At 38.8% G+C, this 25,789-nt stretch overlaps 1 protein-coding gene across 5 annotated transcripts in view; it reads right to left on the bottom strand.

Annotated features, from left to right (window-relative positions):
* The window catches only part of MAST2 (microtubule associated serine/threonine kinase 2), a 187,161-nt gene that overhangs the window by 73,832 nt on the left and 87,540 nt on the right, over positions 1–25,789 (bottom strand). Inside the window, exon 1 of one of the 5 annotated variants that reach the window (XM_058029790.1) lies at positions 8,901–8,984. The exons of the other annotated variants lie outside the window; for them this stretch is intronic. Within the exon in view, the coding sequence (XP_057885773.1) occupies positions 8,901–8,974 (74 nt within the window). The 5' untranslated portion in view covers positions 8,975–8,984. Of the gene's footprint in view, positions 1–8,900; positions 8,985–25,789 lie in introns of those variants that run through there. 5 annotated transcript variants of the gene reach the window in all.

Raw genomic sequence — 25,789 nt, 5'->3', positions numbered from 1 at the left:
TTCTAAACTTAGAAGGCGAGATTGTGCTTTCTATTTTCATCACCAAAACCCTCTCCTTCCTAAAGCAATAATGTTTCCCAACTCTTAGCAGATTCTTACAAAATAAAACCAAATGAAAAATATCAGCATCAATTTAATAAAATTTGAAAAAAAAGAACAGATTACTTCTAAAAGACAGTCCAAGGAAGACAGGTTCATTTCCTCAAGAGGGTAAAACCACTTTTCTGTGCAAGTATTAAAGTATGTATGTACATGTACACACAAAAATTCAGCCTCTAAAGGCCTTCAAAGAGAAGCACTGAAAACAGTTTGCTGCTCATGTTTGCACACACACACAAAGATGGGAGAAAAATCCTCAAGAGCATCTCTAAAAAATAATAGCAAAGCATGAGTGTGGTAAGGTAGACTGATAATCGTCCAATGGATGTATTAGGAAAATATCTGGGCTAAACAAAACTGTAATCTCAGTGGGAAGGCTACAAAACTTTTGACATTTGTCCAGGACTAAGCTTAGACAGGAAAATGCCATGCTCTGCCTGCCTGGACTCCACCAGGGCTGAGCAGAGAAGGCAAAGGTGAGATGTGTTTGCCAAGGTGGTGCTTTAATTCAAAACAGCAGATACAAAGAGAGAATACAGATGGCTCAGGTTGCTCCCTTCAGCTTTGGAAGAGGAAATGCTGCCTGGGACTTCTCTAATCAATGCACTCCCAGAATGGCAGAGAGGGAAAAGAGGCGATTGAGATTTGGCTCTAAACATCAAAGAAGGGGGCAGACAGGAGCTGAAGTTCTGTGGACATTGAAAATGCTCAGTGTAGCCACTAAAACTGGTGTAAATTCATGTAGAGAGTTACATTGCAATGTTGAAATAAAGCATTCAGTTTATGTGGTCCTTACTCATTTACACAGACAGGTCTGTCAATAAACCACTGCCCTGGATAAAAACAACACACTTGAAAAGACATGAAAAAATTATTTACAATAACACATTAAATAGCTATACTGCAGTGTACATCAGATCAAATAAGCTGACTACTAAAATAATAAGGAAATACACCTGTAGAAGACATCTCCTGTTAATGGAGCAACAAAACCACCAAGGGCAGGAGAAGAGGGGGAGGCCCCGAGTGCAGATCCTGCCCTGGCACACAGAGCAGCCCTCAGATCTGCAGCAAGGGGAAGTTTCTGGAACAATCAAGCCTGATTACATGTTAAACCTCATTCTTTTGTGTAAAGCCTACTTGCTGAGCCAAATGTTCATTATCCAACAGCCATCAATTTTTCATACATAGGATGGCTGTTCCCGTTTAATAACTATACGAATGTGTACTACAAATAGATACACACACACAGGGTTTTGAAATTTTAGAGGACTGAAGCTGGAACAACCATTCACAAAACTGAGCAGAAGAAAAACACAAACATTAGAAGTCACAAGCTGACAGCTAAAGCTTATACCAGCAGTACATCCAAAGGGTGAAGCAGCTCATCACTGCCAAGAAAGGGTGCTTGTTTTAAGAGCTATTCTACTTAAGAAGGCTAAAAAGTAAAATCAAAATAATTTCCAGTAAGATGGTAGAGAGCAGTATGTATAAATATATTAATATCAAAATTAGTATCAAAAATAAATGGATGGTAGCAGTGATAACAAAAAGAAATCATACAAGAATGAAAAAACCAAAACCTAGTAAAATCTGAGCCATAATTTACACAACTGTTCAAAAAGCAGATATTTAATAAATGTACCTCGTGTAAAATTGGATCAGAATGCAAGCAAAGAAACTGCTAAAAGATTTTTGAATACTTTATATACTTATTCATAACTAAAGGAATTAAGAACATCTGTGCATTATTTTTACAAATGGTGTCTAACAAACTCCAGCAGAAACTCACAAGCACAGGAAAACACAGCCCAAATTTTCTGTGAGACAAAGTGGGGAAAGATAGGGCTGTTAAATAACATTAGCCTATTTCTGTAAAAGAAATAGGGAGCCATGGGAGCCATGAGTTGTGAAATCCCAGCATTCTTGCTGCCCTAGTTCTGTTCTGCACATAGACTGAAACCAGCTTGGCCAGCAGGAAAACAAATGAGACCCATGAAAATTGCAGAACGTACACAAATGAAGACACAGAGGAAGACAAATGCAAACACTGAGAGAAAGTCAGGTATTCAAATTCCATAGCAATCATGCCTAATTTAAATTAGGTCTGCTAATTGTAACATCCTAATTTACCATGCAATCAAGACTGGAAAGAAAAAAATTACAGGACAGGAAAACACACAATGCACTGGAAATAAGTAATTTCAAATGGCACCGCAGGATCCAAGCCTGCTTCCTCAGAGAACAAAGATCCAGGGCAAGGCTGTTCTCATGTGTGCCTGCACAAGATTTTTTACCTCACGTCACTGAGAGCCTCTGCTCTGGCACATGCTCACTGCCAGGGTCGCATGACACCACAAGGAACTCCTTCAGCATCAAACAGAGCACGGCAAGTGACGTTCACATCTTCTGTAAATTCTGAAGGAGTTGAAATTATGTGCTGAGTGCTACGTAAACACAGCAGGCAGCAATGAATATGGGGAGACATCATACTAATGTATAACACTTGCTTAGATTTTCAGTACGTTACTAAGCTTTGTCCTCATATAAAACATGACAGTTGAGGCATTTTTGTGGGAAGATAGTGATTGATTAAGCCAACAATCTCAAAACACGTCCAACTTGCTGCATAGCATTGCCTAAAATGATAGACAAAAGAGACTGGTATCAGGTGGCTTGGATTTCATATCTGGCACAAGGACTGCCCTGCACAGGACTTCTAAGCATCCTCCTTCTGAATCCCAGTTCTCTGGACCCTTCCACCTTCAGCTGACATAGAACCAAGAAAAAAAAATAAAAAACAAACCAAAAAACACAAAAACAGACTCTAAATATTTAAGAGGCCTGGAATAACCTATGACATTTCACTACAGAAGTATGCTTCATTTTATCAGCAAATTACTCTAAGAACACTATTAGGTATTAATTAAAACATTAGGTATTATAAAGATATTAATTAGGTGCATTAATTAGGTATTATAAAGAACAATATTAGGTCTTAATGTGTAGTCCTCAAAATAATAGGGAAAAATAGATAATTGGGCTATGAGTGGAGAAAAACTATTCAGGAATTACCTGATAATTAGCGACAAATGTAGAAACAAATCACTTCAAAGGTGTTTTCCTTATAGTTTGAAAAGATATTTACTTGCTGAATATAGTAACTAAAATGGTGGCCAATCCAAAGTGTTGAGCACCCAGCTGAAAACTAAGTAATTTCTCTCCAGGCAGGTGTCTGGTGATAGAAGATGACATGCCATACAATGTGTGTCTCAGCTCCTTAAGTAAAGTCTCATTTTTATTAAAAAAAAAAAAAAAAACTGCTCTAAGGTGTATGGTTCTTTGTAAGGTCAACATCCGGCTGGCAGTAAAATAAGAGGAATCCCAGGTGCACCAGAGAATGTCTCTTAGTCTGCTCCTGACCAGAACTTCACACCTGTAAAGAAGAGGGGCCTGCAAAGAGTCACATCCTGGCATGGGCAGGGGTTCCTCACATCCACGTACGTCTCCAAGTCCATCCCAGAGCTTTAGGTTGGTGGGCACTCAGATTTAAAATGCGCTTGTCAGAGACAAAAAACAGTCAAAACAAGCAGATGCACAGACTCTGTAAGGATTCCAACACCCAAATGTGTCGACTTCAATTAAACACAAGAACTGCACATTTCCAGGCCAATCACGTGCCAGTGATTTACTCTTACTTTCCACAGTAGAACTGACCTGATCTGAGCGTCCTCTGTAAAGTTCAGGATCTCCTTTTTCCTCATAACTCTCCTCAAACCAGTCTCTTACCCCACTATTTCATTTAGCTCACTTAAAACACCAGTGAAAAATTATTTTATGCTCAGCAGTCTCGTTCATGTGAAGGATCCAAATAATTCATGAAATTGTCTGCAATTTGTGTGTTGCTTCATTTCCTCTCCACAAAGGTTTTGACTTGAAAAACTGGTTTGTCCTGGGCAATAGCCAAATGTTCATACAAGAGAGTTTCGATCTGAACAAAAAGCTTTCAAGGCTCAAAACTTCAATGTTAACCCTCTAAGACCCTTTCCCTGGGTTTTAGTCAAGAGGGAATCTGCCAACAGTATTCAAAATCAACATAAAATATGATTTACACAGAATCCCACATAAACTAGAAAATACAAACAGTCCAGGCGGATTGTCTGAATCATTACAAATGTTTGGGGGTTTAGGAGGACCTCCCTTCCATTCACTGGACCAGCCTCTTTCATTGTATTTAAGTAGTGCAAATATCCTGTAATGGAGAGTGTATTGGAAGCTCCCCAAAACTCATCCATTAGTGAGCAAAATATCCATTACATTTCCATGCAATCCAACAGACTATTGTCATAAAGAGATTTTCAGAAGATAAGGTGGAGATCTTTTCTCCCCCAAGCAGTGCTTTTGTCCTAAGGCCATATTGAAATACCTAGCAGAAGTAATTTGAATGAAATTTCCTCTCCAATTCTGAGTGTCAGACAGTCATTTAATATGCTGAGCTAGGCAAAAAGAATTGAGCTAAGTATTATCAAAAGCATCAGATTTCCAGGTCTTTCCTATCCTTCCCAACATAAGGGAAATATTTCTTATGTTATTCATTTAAGCAAGGAAATGTGTGGTGAGACAGCTGTCACTTTAAATAATTATAGTATAGACTCACATTTTTAATGCTAGCTTTATGTTACCACAAAAAAAGTAAGTATTCTGCTAGAATCAAACAAATTGTTTTTCTTCAAAGTGACAATGTATATATGGAGGAGGTGGCATCCTTCTGACACACACAGCTTTTAATGTCAATCCAGATGAATCAGCATAAAAAAGACACTGAATACATTTGGGGGGAAAATGTATGGACTCACTGTCTAAGGTGGTCCTGTTATGGCAACTGAAAAGTTACCAAAAAAACACCAATGCCTCAGAAAGCACCATTTATGTGTTCTTGGCCACCTGATTATTGCCATTCACCCATTTACATCCCAGTGAAAGCTGGTTTCTCTTACTGTTGGTGACTATATCAATAATGAAAAACATTTTTCTTAGTTAACAAGGAACTGTTTGTATGAAATACAATGATTTCCACAGAATCACTGATCTTCGAGGTGTTTTGCTACTTAAAGATTGCTTTACACTTTACAAGCAGTTAATTCTTGTGATTTTAACCAATTTTTGTTCCGCTAAAGCCCTCCCATTAAAAGAAGAGGAAAGAGAATTAAAGCATCAGTGGCAATTGTAGATACAAATCCAAGATGTCCTTCCTCACAAAAATCCACGTTTTTCATCCTCCAGAATTATCTTTCAAGTCGCTTCAACCTACAAATCTCCCATCTTAACTTTGCAAAGAGAAAGCCACTACACAAAAGTGATATCATTAAAACCCACAGCCACAGCTGGTTCAAGCCAGAGAGGATTAAAATGAAAAAATGAGGAAACATTAGAAATCAGCATTCTAAGTCAATTTTACAAGACCAGCAAACACAACAAGCACAATTCTACAGTGCTCTTAATATCAAATTGCAAGAGTATGTTCAAGATATGCCCAAAGTGTAAAGAAACAAAAGGACTTAAATGCAGAGACATTTAATTTAAACACGTCAGAATTATGCTTTATCTTTCCATAATCCAATTTCAATAGGCAATGCCTCAGTAGAGCTGATATCAGAATACCAGCCCCATATGCCCTTTGAACCCTTTGAGGAGTTCTCATATTTCTCCTATAGTTTAAACTCATAAATATTTATAAAGAACCAGTTTGACAGGTAAATGTGATTTATGTTTATGTCACCCCTCCCATGAGAAACTTATGTATTTACAGTTTGCTCTTGACTTTCTCTATCCTTCTGGGAATAGGCTGGAGAAGAAGCAAGGCAGGCACTTTGACTGGAGCAGCAGATGGTTCACTTTTCCAGAGCCATTAGCTGCGGCAAGAATCCCACCAGCTGCAGGGAGAGCTCATTTCCACAAAATGCACCAAGCAGAAAGAGGAGTCCTTCCCATTTGCCTCCTAATGCAGGGGAAGCCATATGGGAGTCAAGCCCTCTAGGATTTTTAGTACATATCAGAAGCCATTATAGAGAAATGTGCTGTAGCTCAGTAGGCAGAATACCACAAGTAACCCTTTCTTGCAATGTGAAACCAAATTAAAACTGAGAGAAAACCAAGGAGGAGAAGCCCTGAATTAAGAGCACACAAGCTATTACTAATGCAACAGGACTGTACAGAAGTTTTACAAAAGGAGTAGGGGAAAACTGTATCAAATATTTGTCACAGTAAAAAATTCTCTATTGCTAAACATGACCAAGATTGCAAAGTTACAGGAGAAATATAAATTGAAATCATAATTTTTAAAGGAAGTGCACAAAGCAAACATTGTGCTTTGAAAGGGGGCCAATTAAAACTGAAAAATATTTATTTATTTATTTATTTATTTAGTGATAGACTACTCCATTCCTAGTGCCCAGATGTCATAATCCTGAGAACCTTAGCACAAAAAAAACCACCCAGGTCTTGGCATTGCAACGCACTCCATGTGCAGTGACCACTCTCACAGCCCAGATACTCTCAGGAGTAGTCATTGCATACGTGGACATGGGATTTCAGGATGGATACCCTGGCAAGAATCACATTATTGCAGTGATTTATCACAATACTCCTCAGACCAGCCCAACCTGCCCACCCATCTCCCCCAAGAGGCAGGCAAAGGGCTGGCAGGCGGCCAGCCTGGCTCGGCAGAAGGTGATATTCCCAGCAAACTGTCACACATGCTCAAATATTTCATTGCTGAGGCTGGCTGAAGGCTGCAGTTTCCATCCTGTGCAAAATAGGATTTCCACCACATGACTTCGTGCAGCAGCTCTCTGCTCTGAATACTCATAGTGCCGTTTGATCATTTTGAAATACCTAATACTCGTTTATGTGATTAAATCAATAAAAACTCATCTCTTTTCCATTAAGACGCTCAGCGGATTTACAGATCAATTTCTTTCTTTTTGTACTCCGACTACTAACAATAAATGGAATTGTAAATTTTGAGTAGGAGTTTTCTGACAAAATATCACACCTGAAACCTTGTTAGTATCTCTGACTTTGATGCATAATTTTAAATTCAAAATGGCACACTAACAAGATATTGAAAAACAAGGATGATTTATTTTTGTTGTGAGAGGCACTGTGGGTGTCTACTCTCTTTGGAAGACTATTATTGCTGAATTTTCACAAAATACTACCTTTAAGACACCAGCTGGAATGGAGGCGCTTCGGGAAACCAAAGTTGTGCAAGCAGCAGTAATAAAAGGATCCAGAACCTGCAGGTCTAACACAGGTGTCCTCTCTCCTCACGTGCCCCAGAGCAGCTCCTGTGCTCCTGGCTCTGCCCAGCTCCCCTGGCACCCACAGAGAGCCAGGGCTCGTTGCACCAGGCTGCTCCCATCCACAGCTTGGTGGCCAAGAGCACCTGGAAGCCAAGTCCAACCTACCTCAGCCTGTGCAAATGGAGGCACAGGAGAATAATTTGCCTCCCTTTCCTCTCCCCAGCCAAATTCAAGAAATCTGTAAGAAAATGTGAAGCTTTATCTTTGTCACACTGTCACTCTATGAAACCACTCCTACAACTGCTCAATGGATGTGAAAGTTACTGCTTGGAGCAGAGACATCAACACACAATCTGAATCTCAAGGAGCTCTTTTACTTTAAAAAACAGGCTGAAGGCAACAATTTTGAAAATAATAACATTGCTAATGCAATTCTTGGCAACTAAGATTCCTATTTATTTACAAAATATTTCTTCATTGCCACTAAGATTTCTAAAAGTCGATGGCAGCACAGAACAGAACCTCAATAAAATTTAAATCACAAATGTGGAATAATAACAAAAATTAAAGAGTCCCCTGAAATATTAGTTGGTAAGAAGATAATCCTCTAAAAAAGATTAATATAATTTCTGATAGCTGATGAACAAAATTCACCCTTAACCTAAGCCAAAGCTTATATTCTGAGTCTTACACAGATTATTAACTGTATCAACAAACCAGCTGCTGCGAAATTCTGGTACCAGCTGCAACTGTTTACTCATAAAACTGAATATACTGCTTTAGTCAGGATTAGCTACCTACCAGTCTTACCAGTAAGTTTTCAGGCTACAAATGCTAAGCTTCACAGAGCACCTGATGAGTGATAATTATGTTGATATTTCCCAGTCTTGAAGGGACAACCCTGTACAGCATCAGATCTGATACCATTCATTAGTTCACACACTTCAATGGGATTTTATCAAAATCCAGAGAGCAAGGTAAATGCAAACACTCATCCTACTAACTGCTACATTAACATATTCACATCTATAATAAGAAGAAAGATGCTAAATGTATTAAGCATTATTTAAAATTTAAGGTTATGCATATCTCTGTGAAGACCGTAAGTGCTATAAGTCAAAATATTTTCAAGTCTTTCATTTGCTGCCTATTTCAACATAATATTGTTTTGCTGCTTCAAATAATAAAGCAGCTTCCTTCCAGTAAGCATCTATCCATCATTTTGCAGAAACAAACCCCTTATCATATTCACATAGTATGAGAGGGAACAATGCCTTTAAATAAATACCTTTAAAAAGAACGAACTGTGGATCTGCACAGTATGATTTTTACAATGAATACAATTACAAATCATTCAAAAATTAAGAAATCATATCTAACGTACTAGGAATATGATTCAATCTGTTAAAACAGGAAAAAAAAAGCAAGATTAAACAGTATTAAAACAAGTAGCTTAGAAAAACATCGTAAGAATAACTCAGAAAATCCTTAGATTACCTTTTGGATCGTCTCAACATGCTGGTAGCAGGCAGAGAGAAATTGGACAGCACTGTCCAAAAGGAGTCAGACATGATCTTTAAAAGCTTTCATTGCTGGGAAAATACAGCACAATCAAGCCACTAGCAATAAATAAGGAACTAAATAATACCAGTGACAGAGCCAATGCAAATTCCCTGTAGACCTTGCAAGCTGTTCCATTAATGTGAGACAGGCAGGCAAGCGTACATATTGCTGCTGTTTCCACTGCCTCTGTTTTCTCCCTGCTCCATCCCTGCCTCCCTCCCTCCACCTTAGGAGGCAGTGCAAAACGAGATATTTATTCTCTTCCTAATACACTTTAAACCTGGAGTTTGCTGAATGCACAGCATACATGCTTTCTATACATCTCTCTGTGTTCATCTAATTACAAGCAAAATATTTTCAGTATTTTCAAAATCGTAACTGGGCACTGTTTGCAATCCTGAATAACACAGGGGGGTTTAAGCTGTGTGTGCACAGAAAGCACCACTGCCTGCCTAGTTTGTGTTTTTATTCTGACATGGTGGCTCTTCTTTTCCTAACTACATGAGGCACATATGGGGCATTTTGCTTATTATTCTTAATTAATCTTCCACCTTTAAACAAATCCCATCTTTCATCTTCAGTAACCCAGGTGGATTTTTAATTAAAAAAAAAAAAGCTTCTAATGCCTCCTAAGATCAGTTTAAAAACAGAAATCCATTCTCCCCCTGAATTCAGCCACACCAGATCCTCGTCAGTCACAGTAAACATAAACTCCTACGTGGCACCTGGTGCCCAAAACCAACTCAACCAGCTGAATTTTGACAACAAAACACAAACAGGACTCGTGTGATGCACATCAGACGTTTCCCACACACCCCCATTGCACATTAGCCACAAGTTCACTATTCCCCTTCATGCCTGTAGAACCTTCTTGCCATGTTTTTGCTTTTTCTTGGGTCTAAACAAAACCTCACTGGAGCTGCCTTTTTTTTTTTTTTTAAATTTCAGTATGCAATCTATTTTCTTTTTATTGTGGCTTCTTTAAGCACTTCTGCCAGTAAGAAAGCTAATGACGTTCTCATATTTCAGCCTTCTTGAGTGGCTTTTTATCACAGTCATGAGAAAGATGACAATCAACAGCTGGCACAGCCTTCCAAGCACAATATAGCCCTAAAAAATACACAAAAATGTCTGGGAGAAAGAAATCCCACTAGATTGACTTCAGCTTTCTGCAGAATCTCATGGAAGAATTAGATGGTCTTCATAATTTTCCATTAAATAATTACATATTTTTAATACACACATTAATCAAGAATCACAGTGTCTGGTTGAGCAAAGTATTCCCTTCCATCTGGAATTCCAAACAGGCAAATGTGATTTTTAGACTCTGCAAAACACAACCATCTTTTCTAGTGTTTTTAAACATTTTTAAAAGTTAATATACATCACATAGTGGTTTGATTTCACAAAGTTAATTTAGAGTGCAATTGAACCAAACTCTGCCACTGTCTACTACTGATGAGAAAGAATAAACACACTAATTTTTGTGTCCACATAATACCATATACCAATCAAGTAGAAACTGAACACTAGCATTTTGGAATTATATTCAGGATATTATGTGACCTTCCAATTCCAATAAACCCTGGTTTTGAAAAGGTATGAAAATTTTACTCTGTCAGCTAAAACATGAATTGAAATTCATGAGCAATAATGGTGGAATAAAAGTGTTCAGTTAACTAACAAAATAAACCTATCACAGTAGAAATAAATTCCTGACTGCTTATAGTTAGCAAATAAGATCACAATCAGCTAACACCCCTAAATCTGTATTAGTCACGCTTTTTACAAAAATGATTGAAAATCAGTAGTTGAAGACATATCATTCATTATCACTGTACTCAGCAGCAGCACTTTCACATCTCTTGCAGGAAGGACACAAAAAGGAGAAGCCATTTTAGGAGAACATTTCTCCATGGGCATCAGTGACTGACAGCCCTACAGCAATGTTAATCCAGCTAAACCCCGTCCATCCCCTGCTGCTCCTGGGGAACACAGGGCACCCCAAGCAGGGAAGGAGATGGGGTGTTTGCTATCATCAGAAACCCATCCATTCACCATCTTGCTATTTAACACAATTCTGCAGAGCTTTTACCCAAGAACTGCAAAAAGCACTTTGAGAATTACGTAACACTGGTTCAAAACCAGCAGAAATTTCTTTTAACACTTTATATTCCTGCTTTTCAAAATGCCTGTTCCACATGGAAGTCACAGACTCTAATCCTGCAAATCAGCACCTGCAAAGCATTCATTTTGGAACCCAGAGATTCCCAAGAAATTCAGAGTACCCAAAAAAATGGGAAGACACCACACTTGGAGATGCAAAAGCACTTGCTTTTGCTAGAAAAACAGAAGAACCAAACTGTCAAAAAGCTTTTAAAATAAGTCGTGTCTTAAAATATGACAGTGTCAACATTTGCAGAATTGTCTTTAGTAGCAACAAATACAGGAAGCATAAGGATTTTCTCACACCTACAATGACAAATGAAATCCTTTGAAGGAACTGTTTTACTGTCTCTGCACAATCAGCAAAACATTTTGGAAAATTTGGACAGAAACTTCTCACTGATTCAAAAATATACCATATCTGTATATAAGAGAACATGTCAACAACACACTCACACAAATAGGTTACAAGATGAGTTTTCTATTTTATTTAACTCATAATAACATTAACATCTCTTTGTGAATTCCAGGCCCTGAATTATTCCAAGCCTGAAGAAACCTCTTCCTTTGCAACATTCTCTCACTCGCCTTTCAGGATATTTAGTCTCCATCAATCTTCCTAATGCACCTTCCCTTCTTTATGCCCAACTTGTCCTCTGAAAAGACCACCTGCAGAACATTTCAGCAGCTCCTGTGATGATGGAGTATTTCTCTGTCAACCAAATGTACAGTTTCCAGAGCCCTCCTAATGACACTGCATCCACTGGACAGTTATAAATAGTCAGTGTCAACGACTTTCCCTATTTCTCATCTTTACCATTACCAACGCAGGACATTAATTAAGCCTGACATTAAATGAGAATGCAATTAGGCAAACAGTCCACATGAAACCCATTGCTTTCTGGACTTTTTTATAGCAGCTACATTTATCATTAAATAAATTTCCTTGGTATAAGATCATCATCTTTTAAATAAAATCTGTCATTTCAGAAGTAAGCCGAACTCCCTGAAAAGTCTGAAGCGGTACCAAGCAGATCAATGAGGTAATTTTGAAAAAGAATATCCCAAAGATCAAAACTCCTGTGACTGATTACATTTTAAGTTGACTATGCATCAGGAAAAGTTTCCACAAAGTACTGATTATATTTTTAAACACTTAAACCAGGATGAACCATGTAATAGTGCAGTAGTTTTCAAATTAAGATGAATTTCACAAGTTACACTGTGGTAAAGGAAAACTTATAATGGAAACCAGTTAAAATGCCACTGGGAAAAACATACCTCTTGCTAATTACACCATCACCTGCATGCTTACATTATATTAAGCTTCACATAAAAACATGATACTTGGGACATATTTTTTCAGTCATTAGACTGAAATACACAAATTATTCACTAGAAATACGCAGAAATTAAAACCATTTTGCTAGCAAAGCCAAATTCTTTGGAGAAGTCACAACATAAGTAGATACCTTCCATCTCTATGAACAGCATATTGACTGATTTTAAACTTTAAATTGTATGCCCAATAAGCACAGAAAATTATTCCATTGTAAGTGAGCATAAGTTAACACAGGTGAAGATACCCACTCTGTGTCACCGTACACTGAAAATTGTGCAACGTGTAAAAACCTCAGCAGGAAACTGGTCTTGCAAGAGAGGGAGAGGAAAAAGTTCTTCATTTATGCTTAAAAAAACAAAAAAAGGAAGGTTCCTTTAAAAAAAATGACATGGGAGATGTGTGTTGAGCTATTTGGGGCATCATTATTATTTGAACAGTGACCTAAGCAAATGAAGAACAGACTGTCTTTGAGCCGCCTGCAATCGCGAGACTCCCAAGCAACAGTCTGACAGAAAACATCAGCTTGGACGCATCTTCAAGGTTAACTTTTCTATCATTTACTAAGTTACAAAACCACAGATTTCTCCCTTTTGGGGCAGAAATCACCAAGCCACCACCCAAGATCTAAAGAGCCATAGTCTTTTACTACAGTGGCTCCCAAGGATTTCAGCTGCTACCTCTGTATAAAAGGGCTCCCTAAGATGTATCTGTGTGAGACTCAAGCTGTGGCCAAGGGTTTTGGGGCTGAAGAACAACTAAACTTCCTTCTGGTGTGTATTCCCTAAGCAGGGAACAGCCTAGTGATTGCACTAGTTAATGATTCAAAGGATCAGAAACATTCACTGAAGCAGCTATCAGGCACTGCACCTGCATGGAAGCTGCCAGCTCCTCATGTAACTTTAATTGTGCACAGTTACTGAACTAACAGGGGTTGCCATCCTAGAGGACAGCCTGAAATGCTATCTAATGCACTACAATATCACTGCACAGTTAAGCACAAGTAATTGCTCTGATTTCAGTCTAAAACAACCCTCACAAAATTGTAGTCACTCAGATATAGAGGATGCCAACTACAGCTCCATCATCACAATCTTTTAAGTGAAGACACTACTAAATAAGTGATAAGTGAGCAGTGCTAAAATACCGAGTTAATTGTGCCCCAAATCCTATAAATATTTAATAAGAAATATTCTTTCTCTGTATTTTTATTTACAAAAATATCACTTATTAGTATGTTCATGTTCCATGCAACACTATCCTTCCCAAGCAACACTAGCAAGACGTTCAGCTATTCCAATATAACATAAGTCTAACATAATTTCAAACTCACAGACTTGACAATTGGGTTCAGATGCCATGGAAAGGTCAATTATCCTCTTTAAATAAGTTACTGGATCTTGCATTCTTTCCCTAGCCCAGTCTTCTTCATGTGTGATTCAAATGTCAGTTGTCCAATTTAATCAAATGTAACCTCCATATGTGATTCAAATGCCATAAAAATTGAGAAATGTTATTTGAAAAACAACAATACTGAATATCAGATCTGAAAATGTCACTTCCTGTTTACACAGAAGTCTTCTAACACTTTATCCAAAATGTAGTTAAGGACATTCAGTAGCACTTGCAGAAAATACAGCATCACAGAGTGCTGCTGTAGCCCAAACATCTTCCTCCAAAAGTTCTTCCTCCTCTTCACCAGCCAAAATTTATCCAAAGGAAAAACACAGACTGAACCTCCTCTTGCCACCATAGCATTTCCTCATCTTTGTCATGTATTATTCATCCCAAAGCACTTAAAACTTCCTTTTTAACCTGTAATACAGTCTTAATGAATTCACTGTGCAACTGGATTTGCAAACAGGAAGACAGCTTAATCTCTTCTCCTGCCACTCCAGCCTGCTGCAGCCTCTCCATGATTAAGTACAGCACTTCAGCTCTTTGCAGTTTTTCCACCTCTGACTCCCTGCACTTGAGTAACACCACCAGGCTACTGCTAATTCCTGTAACACGGGGTTTGTACATATCCCAAGGAGCTGTAACACACAGTCCTTGACAGACAGGATCCATAACCACTCCAACAAAACTATGTCATTAACAGAGAAGCAACAGTGCAGAGCCTAAAGGAGAAATTAGGGTAAGAGCAGCAGGAAAGGTGGCTGGCAGACTTTGTGTCTTCATAGGGAGTGAGGACTGAAGAAGAAAGGATGGATAAAACTAAACCAAGACAACAGGCAAGTCATTAAGGTAAAATGAACAAAGCAAACAACAAAGGGAGGGAACTGAGCTGTATTTCAGTGAATGAATTAGAGGGCTTTGAGTTACTCAGCTCTCAATTACCAGCTCACAAAAGCAAAAAGGGTTCCCCTCATCTGTGCAGGACCATAGACCCCCAGCACATCCCAGGGCAGCAGCCCGTGCCAAGGATCACCATGGTGCCCCCAGGCTCAGGGCACACTGGTGAGCAGCAAGCAGGAAGAGCTGTCACCTGTTTCACAGTGCATTACCCTGAAGACCAAATCAAGCCTGAACTCCAAAACAAGCCCTGGCATCTGATTTGTTTCTCAGTATAATTCAGGTTGTTTGCTCCAACCCAAATCTCCAGTGCAGGACGTTCCACTCCACAACTCGTTTCCTCTTTCCCTGGTTAACACACTTGGGCTCAGCTGAAATGTTAAGGATATTGTAAAGCCCTTGCATTTACCATGGCTTTTCTGAGACAAAAAGCTTATTTTGTAGGATGTTGGCTAAGAAGAGTTATTCTGGGAGCAAGGGGAATGCTAATGTAATGAACAGACGAAGAGGATGAATTTTACATTTTCAAGCATAAATTCTTAATGAAGTTAGAGCATGGGATAAGAATAGACTTTACAAAATAAGCATGGTACAAAAGAGACATGAGAAATCAAAACCATGCTTGGGAAACATCAGGGGTGCTAGCAGACAGACATACACACAAAAAAAGGAGAAAAAGTTTATCTAGTTTTAAAGGCAGAATTACATCCTTATTTGGATATGCATTTTTAAGATAAATTGGCCCCTATTTTAGCCATTCCTCTGGAATACTATGAATCTTCACAGCAAAAGCTTAGCTTTTAGTCTTAAAGTCTGGGAAAACTGTGATATCATCAACTGTCAGACAAACAAACTACTCCAGGTTGTGAGCCTCAGAAAAATATATAACATACAAAGAGATCCAACATAAGAACAAGCCTGGACCACAGATTTCTAAATAACTACAACTCCAAATAACTATACAGTTCTAAATAACTATACAACTCTATCAACTGTTCTACTGTAATTCTGAGAAACCCACAAAGGTGGTTCATTACAAAACCAAGGCTTCCTAAAATACACATATTATTTAGAAGGTCTTGAATGAAGACATTTATTTTATATATGACTTTAATGTGTCTACCTATATATAAGTGGAGACATAAGTGTTAGAACACAGAGGCAGATTTAATAAATTAAGATAAATTGACTCAAACTGAATTCTCAGCTTTGAAATAAAGTACAGAATGGACAGATATGGAACTCATAATGATTTCTGCAGTCTCCAGAGAAACATTCATAAATACTAAAACTAAAATTTATCCATTTGCAATGCTTTATCTTACTACACTCTACTGTAACATTAAAAATGACACAAATAAATCTAAATAATGCAGCTAGAAACAAAAATTTATAACAAAATTGCTTGGTTTTTAAATAAATTACTTTCATAACCCACCTCACCAATGAACTTTTAAGCCATCTCAGATAGAAAAGAGAAAGAGAAGGTGTTAATAAATGGGAATTTCCATCTTGTATTCACTTTCTTTTCTTTTCTTTCAAATTTTTATTAGGAGATGTAGCACTATAGAGATTTTAGAGATTACAGAAAGGGAAAAAAATTAAAATTTAAGCACAAATGTATACAATATTAAAAAATATTTTTAAGAAAACCATTTTCTGTGCCACCTATTAAAATGCAGCCAGCAAGAAAAGCCAATGCTATTTCCAGCTGGCCGCAGTGCTCAGTACCCCACAGAGGCTCCTGAACAAACACACCAGCGGGCAGAGCGCAGGTGAGGCGCGCACACCAAGCCCTCCCTGCAGGCCGGCGCAGCTCCAAAGGCAGGGCACTCACAAGAGCACGATGTAGAGCAGCGAGTGCGGCGTCCTGCGGCCCAGCCTGCAGCTGTCCTTGCTGGGGACGCGGAGGGGGAGGCTGCAGAGGCGGCAGGTCCCGGCTCCGGGATCCGTCGCGGCTCCGGGATCCATCCCGGCGGCGGCCCAGGCTGCGCGCTCAGCCGTGGGGCGCAGGCCGGGACACGTCCCCAAGGCCTCTCCTCCATGCCAAAGACACGCGCAGCTCCAATCAACTGCATTTGGCTCCAAGTAGCTGCAAGTTCCCTGCGAGGGCAGTGCAGACACTCGTGGCTTTAAAGGAACGCTTCTGGTCAATATTTGTGCGTTGATTCGCTCGGAAAATTGGGCGTTTCGTGGTTCTGGAATCTTCCACTCTCTCAGAAGCAGAATGGGCAAGCGGTTGTATTAAATGAAGTGTGGAAGAAAGCTGGTAGGGACCTTTTGTCTTTCAGTGGAAGATTTTGCCCTAAAAATTTGCTGAGAATTATCACTTGACCTGTTCTGCTATTTTGAATTTCTCCTCTGCTCACAAACACAAGTGAGACTCTCAGGAATAAAACAAAATTTTAATGAAGAGTACAAAAAATAATATTCACCTTCTCAGGCAAGCTATAACCCAAACATACATTATCACTTCTACTTGTGCAGCATGTCTTTGATGAGAATCAAAAGAATTACTTCCAAAAGCAGCTTTTTTAGTGTTTATATAATAAATGCCCATCTCAGCCCAGAGATGTGACAATGCAATTCTAAGTGCAGCAAGTCTTTCCCAGACGGCTGGATCAATAACATCCCTGCTCTAAAGACCTAAAGGTCTGAAGAAAGGAAAGGACAGGGAGAACAGGAAGGAAACAAAAGCACATAGAGCTCTTTCACCACAGCAAAGATTACGGTTTGAAGATTTTATTTTAGAACATTAATAATTCATAATGACAGTGTAATGTAAACTAGGTTAGAAGATTATGCTCTCAAGTACCACACAAGGGATTGAATGACAGAATAATAACAAGTAGCCAAAGTAGCAAAATTTCAGGAGATAAATGAGGGGAAGAGGGAACTTAGAGCACTAAAAGAAGCATATTTGAGATGAATGAACAAAAACAGGAATAGAGAGATACTGAAAAAAAGGGGAGCACAGATGCAGCCTGTAAGAGAGAGCATGAGTGGGTCCATTTACAGCAGAAGCAGCTCTGCAGGCTCTCTGGCATGGTAGTTATGAATATTCAAACAAGAGCATAAATTTGAGACAAAAGTTCACCATAGCTCAGGATAGCGAGACATAGCTGAAATGGGTTGCCATTCCAAAAATTGGCAAAAAGTTACCCTGAGATTCTCTTTCCTTCTTTACATCCTAAACCTTCCTTAAGCCTTCAGGTTAATATTGATCGACTAAATGGTTTATCTAACTAAATAAAATCTGTAACACATGTCTTCAAAAAGCAATTTTTTAAAGAAACGCATTGGAAAGGAACCTGCTGCTCTTGGGCAGGAACAGTCCTGGGCTGACACACACAGCTGTGTGCATAAAATAACCTCTGATTCCCCCCAGCTCCAGGCCACGAAGGTGACACCAGCTACTCACTGTTAGGACATCTCTACTATCAGTGCTTCAGCACAGGACATTAACAGCCCTCTTTGCATACTCACTGATTTTCCAAATTAAAACTAAAAATAGCCCCTGGTTGCCTCATAGTCCAATTAAAAACAAATCTTGGAAAATGCATGGCCCTGTCTATCAACAATAATAAACACACGACTGTCTGGTTAAGAATTTATTTCTTTCTCAGAACTATTCCCGTGCCAGGAATCTTTCAGTGCTCTGGATGTTTCTGTATCTGTATTCAAGATCAAAAAGTCTTTGAAGGAGAGACTACTTGGAAGGAGCACACCACTGTCGTTTGAGGAACTCTCTGTTATTTGAGGATAAGGACAGAAAAAGAAAGGCTTCAGTATTTACTACAGTCTCTTAAGAACCTTCTGAGCTCTTCGTTCCTCCCTGGAAGTTGCTGACTTATCCCAAGCATCCCAAACTCAGAACAGTGCAGGGGTAGTAAATGAGTCAGCTCATACACAGGTGCACCAGCAGATCACAGCTGGTGATATATAATCAAACACGATTATATAGAAAAACCAGTTCTGAACCATAACCTTATATGGTTTATAGGTGAAATGGCCAACAAACAGTAAAGCTCTCCAACTCCTAAAGTCACAAGTATAAGCTCCCCTCTGGGAGCCTCCAATTTCCCAGGTCAAACCACCAGGTTATGATTTACAATTGGTCCCATGGAGGGCAGCCAAATGGTGAGCCTGGAAGGAGACAAGAATTCACACCTCGGGCTCCAAACCCCAGGGTTTAACTCTTCTGCTACTGCAGCTCCAGGCAGGATGCAGGGATTTTTGCATTTGCATAATGCCTTCACATGAAAAAATTATACCATGCAGGCCACCATACCTCAATATTGCCAACCATATTAAACAAACAGTTTCCTGTCAGCCTAAGACACACAAGAAGTTATCTGAGCTTGTCACATTTCAAGTATCAACAGTGTGACCCTCCCATGCAGTTTCTTAGATAGGAAAAATGATTCCCAAGAATAATAACCAGTACAAAGGAAAAGGAATAAGGAGAAAAATTTCCATTAAAAAAGAAATTAATTCTGGGAAGCTCATTCATTCAATGTGAGATGTAGATTAGAATTTAGTTGCCAAAAGCTTACCTACTCAAAATTCATCATTTCACATTATGCATAATGATATATCCACAAAGTTGTTCTGTTTCTCATTATTCTTGAATTGCTGATCTACACTGTTTCCAAAAGTGACATTATGCCATCTTGCAGTCAACTCTGACCAATTATTTAGCACACTTAAGAAAGCAGAACCTGTACCAAATCAAGCACTAAACCAGGAGGATAACACTTACTGCAAAACAAGAACGATTTCCAAATGTCATTCAAACTGAACATAGGCCTCTTCATTAATCCTCCAGCATTTGTCAAATAGGAAATTCTAACTGAAAAAGAAATTTAAAACCTGTATGATATCGAGTGACTTTACACTGAGCAAAATTTAAGCAAAGATAGGAAACCGTCAACAACTTTTGATAAGCCTTGAAATATTTCAAAATAAGAACAAAGAAACTTATCAAGTCTGAATTCTGAAATGTTTTTGATCTTCCTTAAAAATAAGGAACTTCTGTTTACAGCTACGGCCCTGATGTAAAATATATGCAATCTTCAAAAGCCAGACCTCAGGTGATCTGGGGATGTGTGTGCCAAGATTACATCCTTGTGCTATGGAAGGGATTTCTGCACCTGCCTGAAGCAGCAGGACTGGAGTTACAAGGCTCTCATCAAGCCACACCAGCAATCCTCACACACAGGATAAAGAGCCATGGTCTAACAGCAGACCCATTCCAAGAAGGTGGATGTCCCATCCCCACCCTTTGGTGAGGGTTTGCTGACCAGCACCCTGCAAACCTGGAAAGCCCACTGGATTCACTGCAATGGATCAGACCTGCCCAAGACACTGCCCACCCAACCTCACTCATACACCCAAACAGGCCCTAGCTCTAAATATAGGTCTGCCCTCATCCATTGCAACAGCTTGTACAAAAAAGGCTTTAAATAAAGGCAGGCAGCCCTCCAGGACATTTGCTGAATGCCTATATATAATATATTCTTGTTACTTACCACAATTATTGATGAAAGGCTTGTTTCCTAGAATAGCCTTTTTATGTAAATAAATTAATATATTCTGAAATTATATCACAGATGTCCATAAAATCCTAATTATATAAAACTCATAACATTGTAATTACACACTGATCAAGTAATTATGTAGTGTGCTTAAAGACTATTTTGGAGCAACATTAGGTTTCCCATTTTGTTTTACTTAAATAAGACAGCAAGGGTCTGGTCACCATCACATCCACAAATGGTGACCAGATTTTGTACAGGCTAGGAAAAAATTCTATTAAACTCTTCTGAAAAGCTATAAAAAATTAATAGCTATTTCCAATAGACTTCATTAAAGCTAGAATTTCCAAGGGAAAACATTCCTATAAAAATAACCTCCACCATACATCCCTATAAGAACATGTTCCACAACTGGCATGAATTCATGAAATTGAAATAGCACGAGAAAATGCCCCTGGAATGATCCAGCTGAAGCCAACTCTTCCCTTGGTTTGTTAGGAAATTGAAGTAAATTTCCACTGAGACTTCACCTCAGCTGCAGTACTCAGAGATGCCAGAAAAACAGCACCTGGACACTTTCATCCTTTTTACCACAAACAAATTAAACTGTTTCTAGAATGACTGAAAATTTCTTATATCTCACTGAGGGTGTTACACAGAATGTAACATTTTCTGGAATGGGGGTAATTGCATTCTCCTTTAATCTCATGGTTCATCACTTCCAAGTTAGAACAATCAATTCATGACATCTCTTAAGCAACCTGAGAGCAAAAAATGCCGTAAATTCATATTTTGATTAAATTAAAGGACAAATATGGATGCACAAAGATTTGCCAGCTCATAAAGAGGACCAGCTGTGAACCATGGCCTCATTTTCTTCTTCAGTAATTTGACTTTCCTGTTATCCCTAGAAGAGTGCAAGCCAGATCCCAAAGACAAAAATCACAACTTGTTTAATTCTGGACATAATTCTCTTTTCTTCCTAAAGATGCATGACCTTAATTCCAACCCACATTTCCATCAACTATAGCAGTCTTATTCCGCCTGTTATCAATTTGGTTTTATTGTAATCAGACCACATTTCCTTTTACTCTTTTGCAAGGTTTACATTATTTTCATTTGTTCAAAGGTTATGTATAAAATATTTTCAATCTTAATTAGAGTAACTCTTTCAGAAGCCATGAACTTCCATGCCATCTGTCTTGACATCAGATGCACCAACAGTTGTTCATCTGTCAACATAAAATTATCAATGGCACCACGAAATATAGGGAAGAAGGGAAAATCTGTGCAGATTCTTGCAAAGGCAATGTACCAAAGGTAAAAAGTAAGGAAGATTTAAAGTGAAGGCACAAGTTTTTCTTGTTACATTTTCCAGCAGTTCCCTGCATAGCCATGGAAATGAATCACTGCCTGGCTAACCTGAGGTGCTAAGCTGAGCAGATCAATGACAGGGGGAACTTGCCAAGATGAACCTTTGCTCTAAGCAAGCAGGAATGGCTATCACTGGCACTGTAACCAAGTAAACAAAACTACAACAAAGAAAAACAGGATAAAACAGGATCAAGAGCTGCACAGGTGAAAGCAACAACGACAAAAATAAAAACTTATTATAGTCGACCTAAGCTCTCACACAGAACCATGTATCTGTGAATCATCAACCATTCAGTATTAAAAGAGCAGATGGCTGGAAGGTCCCCATATGTGAAAAACATTATTATCAAGGAGTCCATAGTAACAGTGGAATAAAGCTTGCTATTAAGACTTTTATATGAACTGTTCTTAAAGAGTAAATTATTCACTGACCCATGTCAGAACTCTGAAAATTGAAGGTTTCTCAGAGGAAGAAAAAGCAGTAAGTATAAAAAAGGTTTTTGAAAATAATCAATAAGCATCAGATTCATCTCCAAAAAGAACCATTCTCAGCTGAGTTTAACAATAATCTAATCTTGATATTTAATTGCCACTTACCAGTCTGTTAATTAGCCCCAAGGCTAAACAGCATTTAATCGAGTTTAATCACCCTTGTTTAAAGGAACATTACCCAATACCAGCCTTTAAATAATAAAAATTCATTTAAAATTAGATTGATGGCCATGACATTGAAATGTTAGGAGACTGTTCTGTAGTTGCTGCCCTTCACTTCCCCCAAGTGCTGCCAAAGTGAGCACCTTATTAAGAATTGACACCAAGTGCTGCCCAACGTGCAGGGAAAGCAGCAGAGGCTGGGCAAGCCTCTCCCCATGGCCATGCACAGTGAGGACAGACACATGCAGCGTCCCTTTCCTCTGCTGACAACCTGATTTCCACTCAACAGATGTCGTATACACTACTCTGCATTTGAGGGACAGAAGACTAAAATAGTTCAACTTCACATTTTCTGGTTAGTCCCACCAGAGCTGGCCAGCAAGACCAACCTCCCTCTGAAATAACATCTCGATTCAGGGGCTATTGCATTACCACCTGATGAGTAACTGAAATTTGACCAGCCACATCCACCCTGCAGCATGTGAACTTCAAAACCAGCCCTCTGGTGCTGTGTTGGCTCAAGTTTTAAGTAGGTACCACTGAGCTCCAGTTTCATAACCACACACGCAAAGATCTCCAGCGTGTGTGAGCCTTTGCCTGGACTGTGCCCCTGAGAGCTGGTGACATTTCCCCTGAGAGAAGAAGCTGAAGGTTTCCACTGGGGTGGCTGATGGCTGTGCCTGTCCTACACGAGCACAGTGAGGAGCAAGAGCTAATCCTGAAGGGAAAATATAAAATATATCAGTTGAGCTGTTAAGTGCTTTAATATAAACTCAGCTGGTTTGGGCTATTTTTGATTTGGAAACTCCTGTATCCTTCACTCAAGCCTGCTAACAACAGGCTTGATTCTACTTCTTATCCTTTGTGTACCCTGTGCTTGGAGACTTCAGCCTGCCAGACTCTGTAAGAAAGCAGAGTGGATTTCCAGGGAATAGAAGAGGGTGCAGTATTTAGCACAGACCCACTACTTAAACAGGGGTTTTTAAGGACCCCACTTTAGGCTGCTTGACTTTTAAATTGGTTTTCCTGACACCAGACATGCCTGTGAGGGCTCCTCTGCTGCACGGTACAAGCTGCACAAGGTACCACCAGGAACAGGCATGCACACACCACCAGACAGGTTTCCATTCCTAAATCCAATTTATCTTTTCCCCTACATAGGGCTACATGCAAACTACAAAAACTTTGTCCCAAAACACAACATCAACTTGAACACTAAAAGGCTGGAAGTAAGCTGTGAGTAGGAAGCTGTTTCCTTCTGTTAGGTGTTATTGTCTAGAACTGTGAAGCTGTTAAGTTCATAGATGGTTATGCCAACACCAAACTGTTAAAAATTCCTAGTCAATACCTGTCCTTACCTCCACTGAAAAGGATGGCTGTAGCATGGACTAGATGGATTGCTCTGGGCTTGTGAGTTCAGGTAAAATACTAGAGGAGCAGTGGCAAGTGCACAGTCAGCACTAAATGGGAATTTAAGATGCTGCAGACCTGGAGCAGATGTAGGAGAGAACATGTGCTGATGAACATCATTTCCTCGGCAGTGGGAGAACAAAGGAGAGGAGATTCTGACAAGGTACCACAGTAGAAAAAAAAAATCAGGGTCAATATTACATCTTCTGTTTCAATAAAGAAAAAAGATAATTTCAAAATACAAGTTATATCTTCTAAACAAATGCAATAAACTAAGTGGTCAAAAGTAATTTTTTTCCATTATCATCCAAACCAAAATGTACTTTTCAGTCAATTTAATATCTATTCAATGTTATTTTTCCACTACAAAAAATCCTCCAATCTGGAATTATCCAAATCCTTTCTTGCAGTGATTTCCAGGCTTTCTGGAATACACATCATTGTCAATCTCTAATATAAAGTACTTAATTGAGAAAAATGAACAAATTAATAATGGCACCATTAGCAAACACAGACCATTTCTATCACTGCCTTCACAATTTGGGAGCCATGGTTCCACGCCACAGCTGTGGCAATAACCAAAACACACAACTGTGAAAATATGAATGACACAAACCATTAACTAGAAAACAACATTTAGCAGTGGCAGTTGTTTTAGAGCAACAACTAATTAAGCCTGAAAGCAGCACTGCAAAATGGCTTTATTCTAATTTTAGCAGTGGGGAAACTGAGGCATGAAGAGGTTTAGTGACATGTCCACAGCACATCCACGGCAGCATCAGGATTGCAGCTGAGGGTGCTGGTGCCCAGCTCTGTGCTCAGCTCTGTGAACTCTCCTGCTTTTGCAGGCTCAGCAGCCAAGGCACATTTGTATTCACACGGGGCACAGAAAAGGTCTCAAAGTAGCTGCTTTTCAAAAAGCTGCAAACAGACTTGTACATAAACACAGAGCAGAGATTCTAACACCTACTTTAGTGAACTATACATGATGAGATGTCCTTCACTAGAAATAAAGTAAAAGTTAACTTACAATTATTGGTATTACACGGTGCGCTTATGTGTTAGAATACAAATTAGTGCCAGTGTATTCTTATACCTATAACTTTGATTTTTGACTAAGGGCTGAAAAAAAGTTTCTATTTACCTTATTTAAATACAAAAGTGAGCAAAATGGAAATTTGAGGCACGCTTCAGCTTTGTTTAGAATTCAGATATTTTACACTTAGAGTCCTGAAGTCAAGCATGTTTGTCCATGCTCCTAAGCTTTAAATTTCCTGGTGAATCCAAATACTTATCAGTAATGCAACCTTTATACACTGGAAATCCTCCCCACCAGCAATCTCTGCTTAAACAGCTGATGAGCTTTACAGTCTGCAGACAGGAAAGGTTAAGCCTGCCTCTTACCCTGCTCCTCCCTCCACTGACTACACGACAGATTCTTTTCACCTCCTCTACTTAAGAACACAGTATTAAACATACAATTTCCTTAATTTTACCTAATAGAAATAATAAATATAATTATGATCACAAATAGCAGTTTCCATTAGTAGATTTCAAAGCACTTATAAAGGAAAAGCATTTTAAAAGGAAATGCTTGTTAAAATTCCATTTGTAGAAATACATGTGGCAATGTAGCTAAGACTTCTTGCTTCAAATCTAGAAGTTTTCAAAAGCATTCTTAATTCTAGAAGACAGTAAAGGTAACAAAGGTTTCTGAAGATTTTAGCATTGTGACAGCTTTCTGACAAATTATTAAAAGTGCTTTTTAAATCTGAAGAATGATCAAACCAGAAAGACATAGTTACAAACATTCCGTTTGACTACGCTAATGCTTGGGACAAAGTTTAACCACAATGTATCCCAGTTAAAAACATTGAAACATTGCCCTTTTTTTTTGCTATACTTCATGGTCAACACTCCACAAAAGTAAAATGCTAAGGCTTCCAAAATAAAATTTCATGTACAGCAAAATAAGCATGACAGATAAAGAAAGTTCTAACAAATCAAAGCAACGTCTACTGGCCACAGAAAATTCTGGCCAGTTTTTC

This window comes from Melospiza georgiana, chromosome 9 (genome assembly GCF_028018845.1).
Source record: "Melospiza georgiana isolate bMelGeo1 chromosome 9, bMelGeo1.pri, whole genome shotgun sequence".
Lineage (NCBI taxonomy): Eukaryota > Metazoa > Chordata > Aves > Passeriformes > Passerellidae > Melospiza > Melospiza georgiana.
The sequence above is the reverse complement of the archived record's forward strand: the minus strand, read 5'-3'. Positions and strand labels throughout refer to the sequence as shown.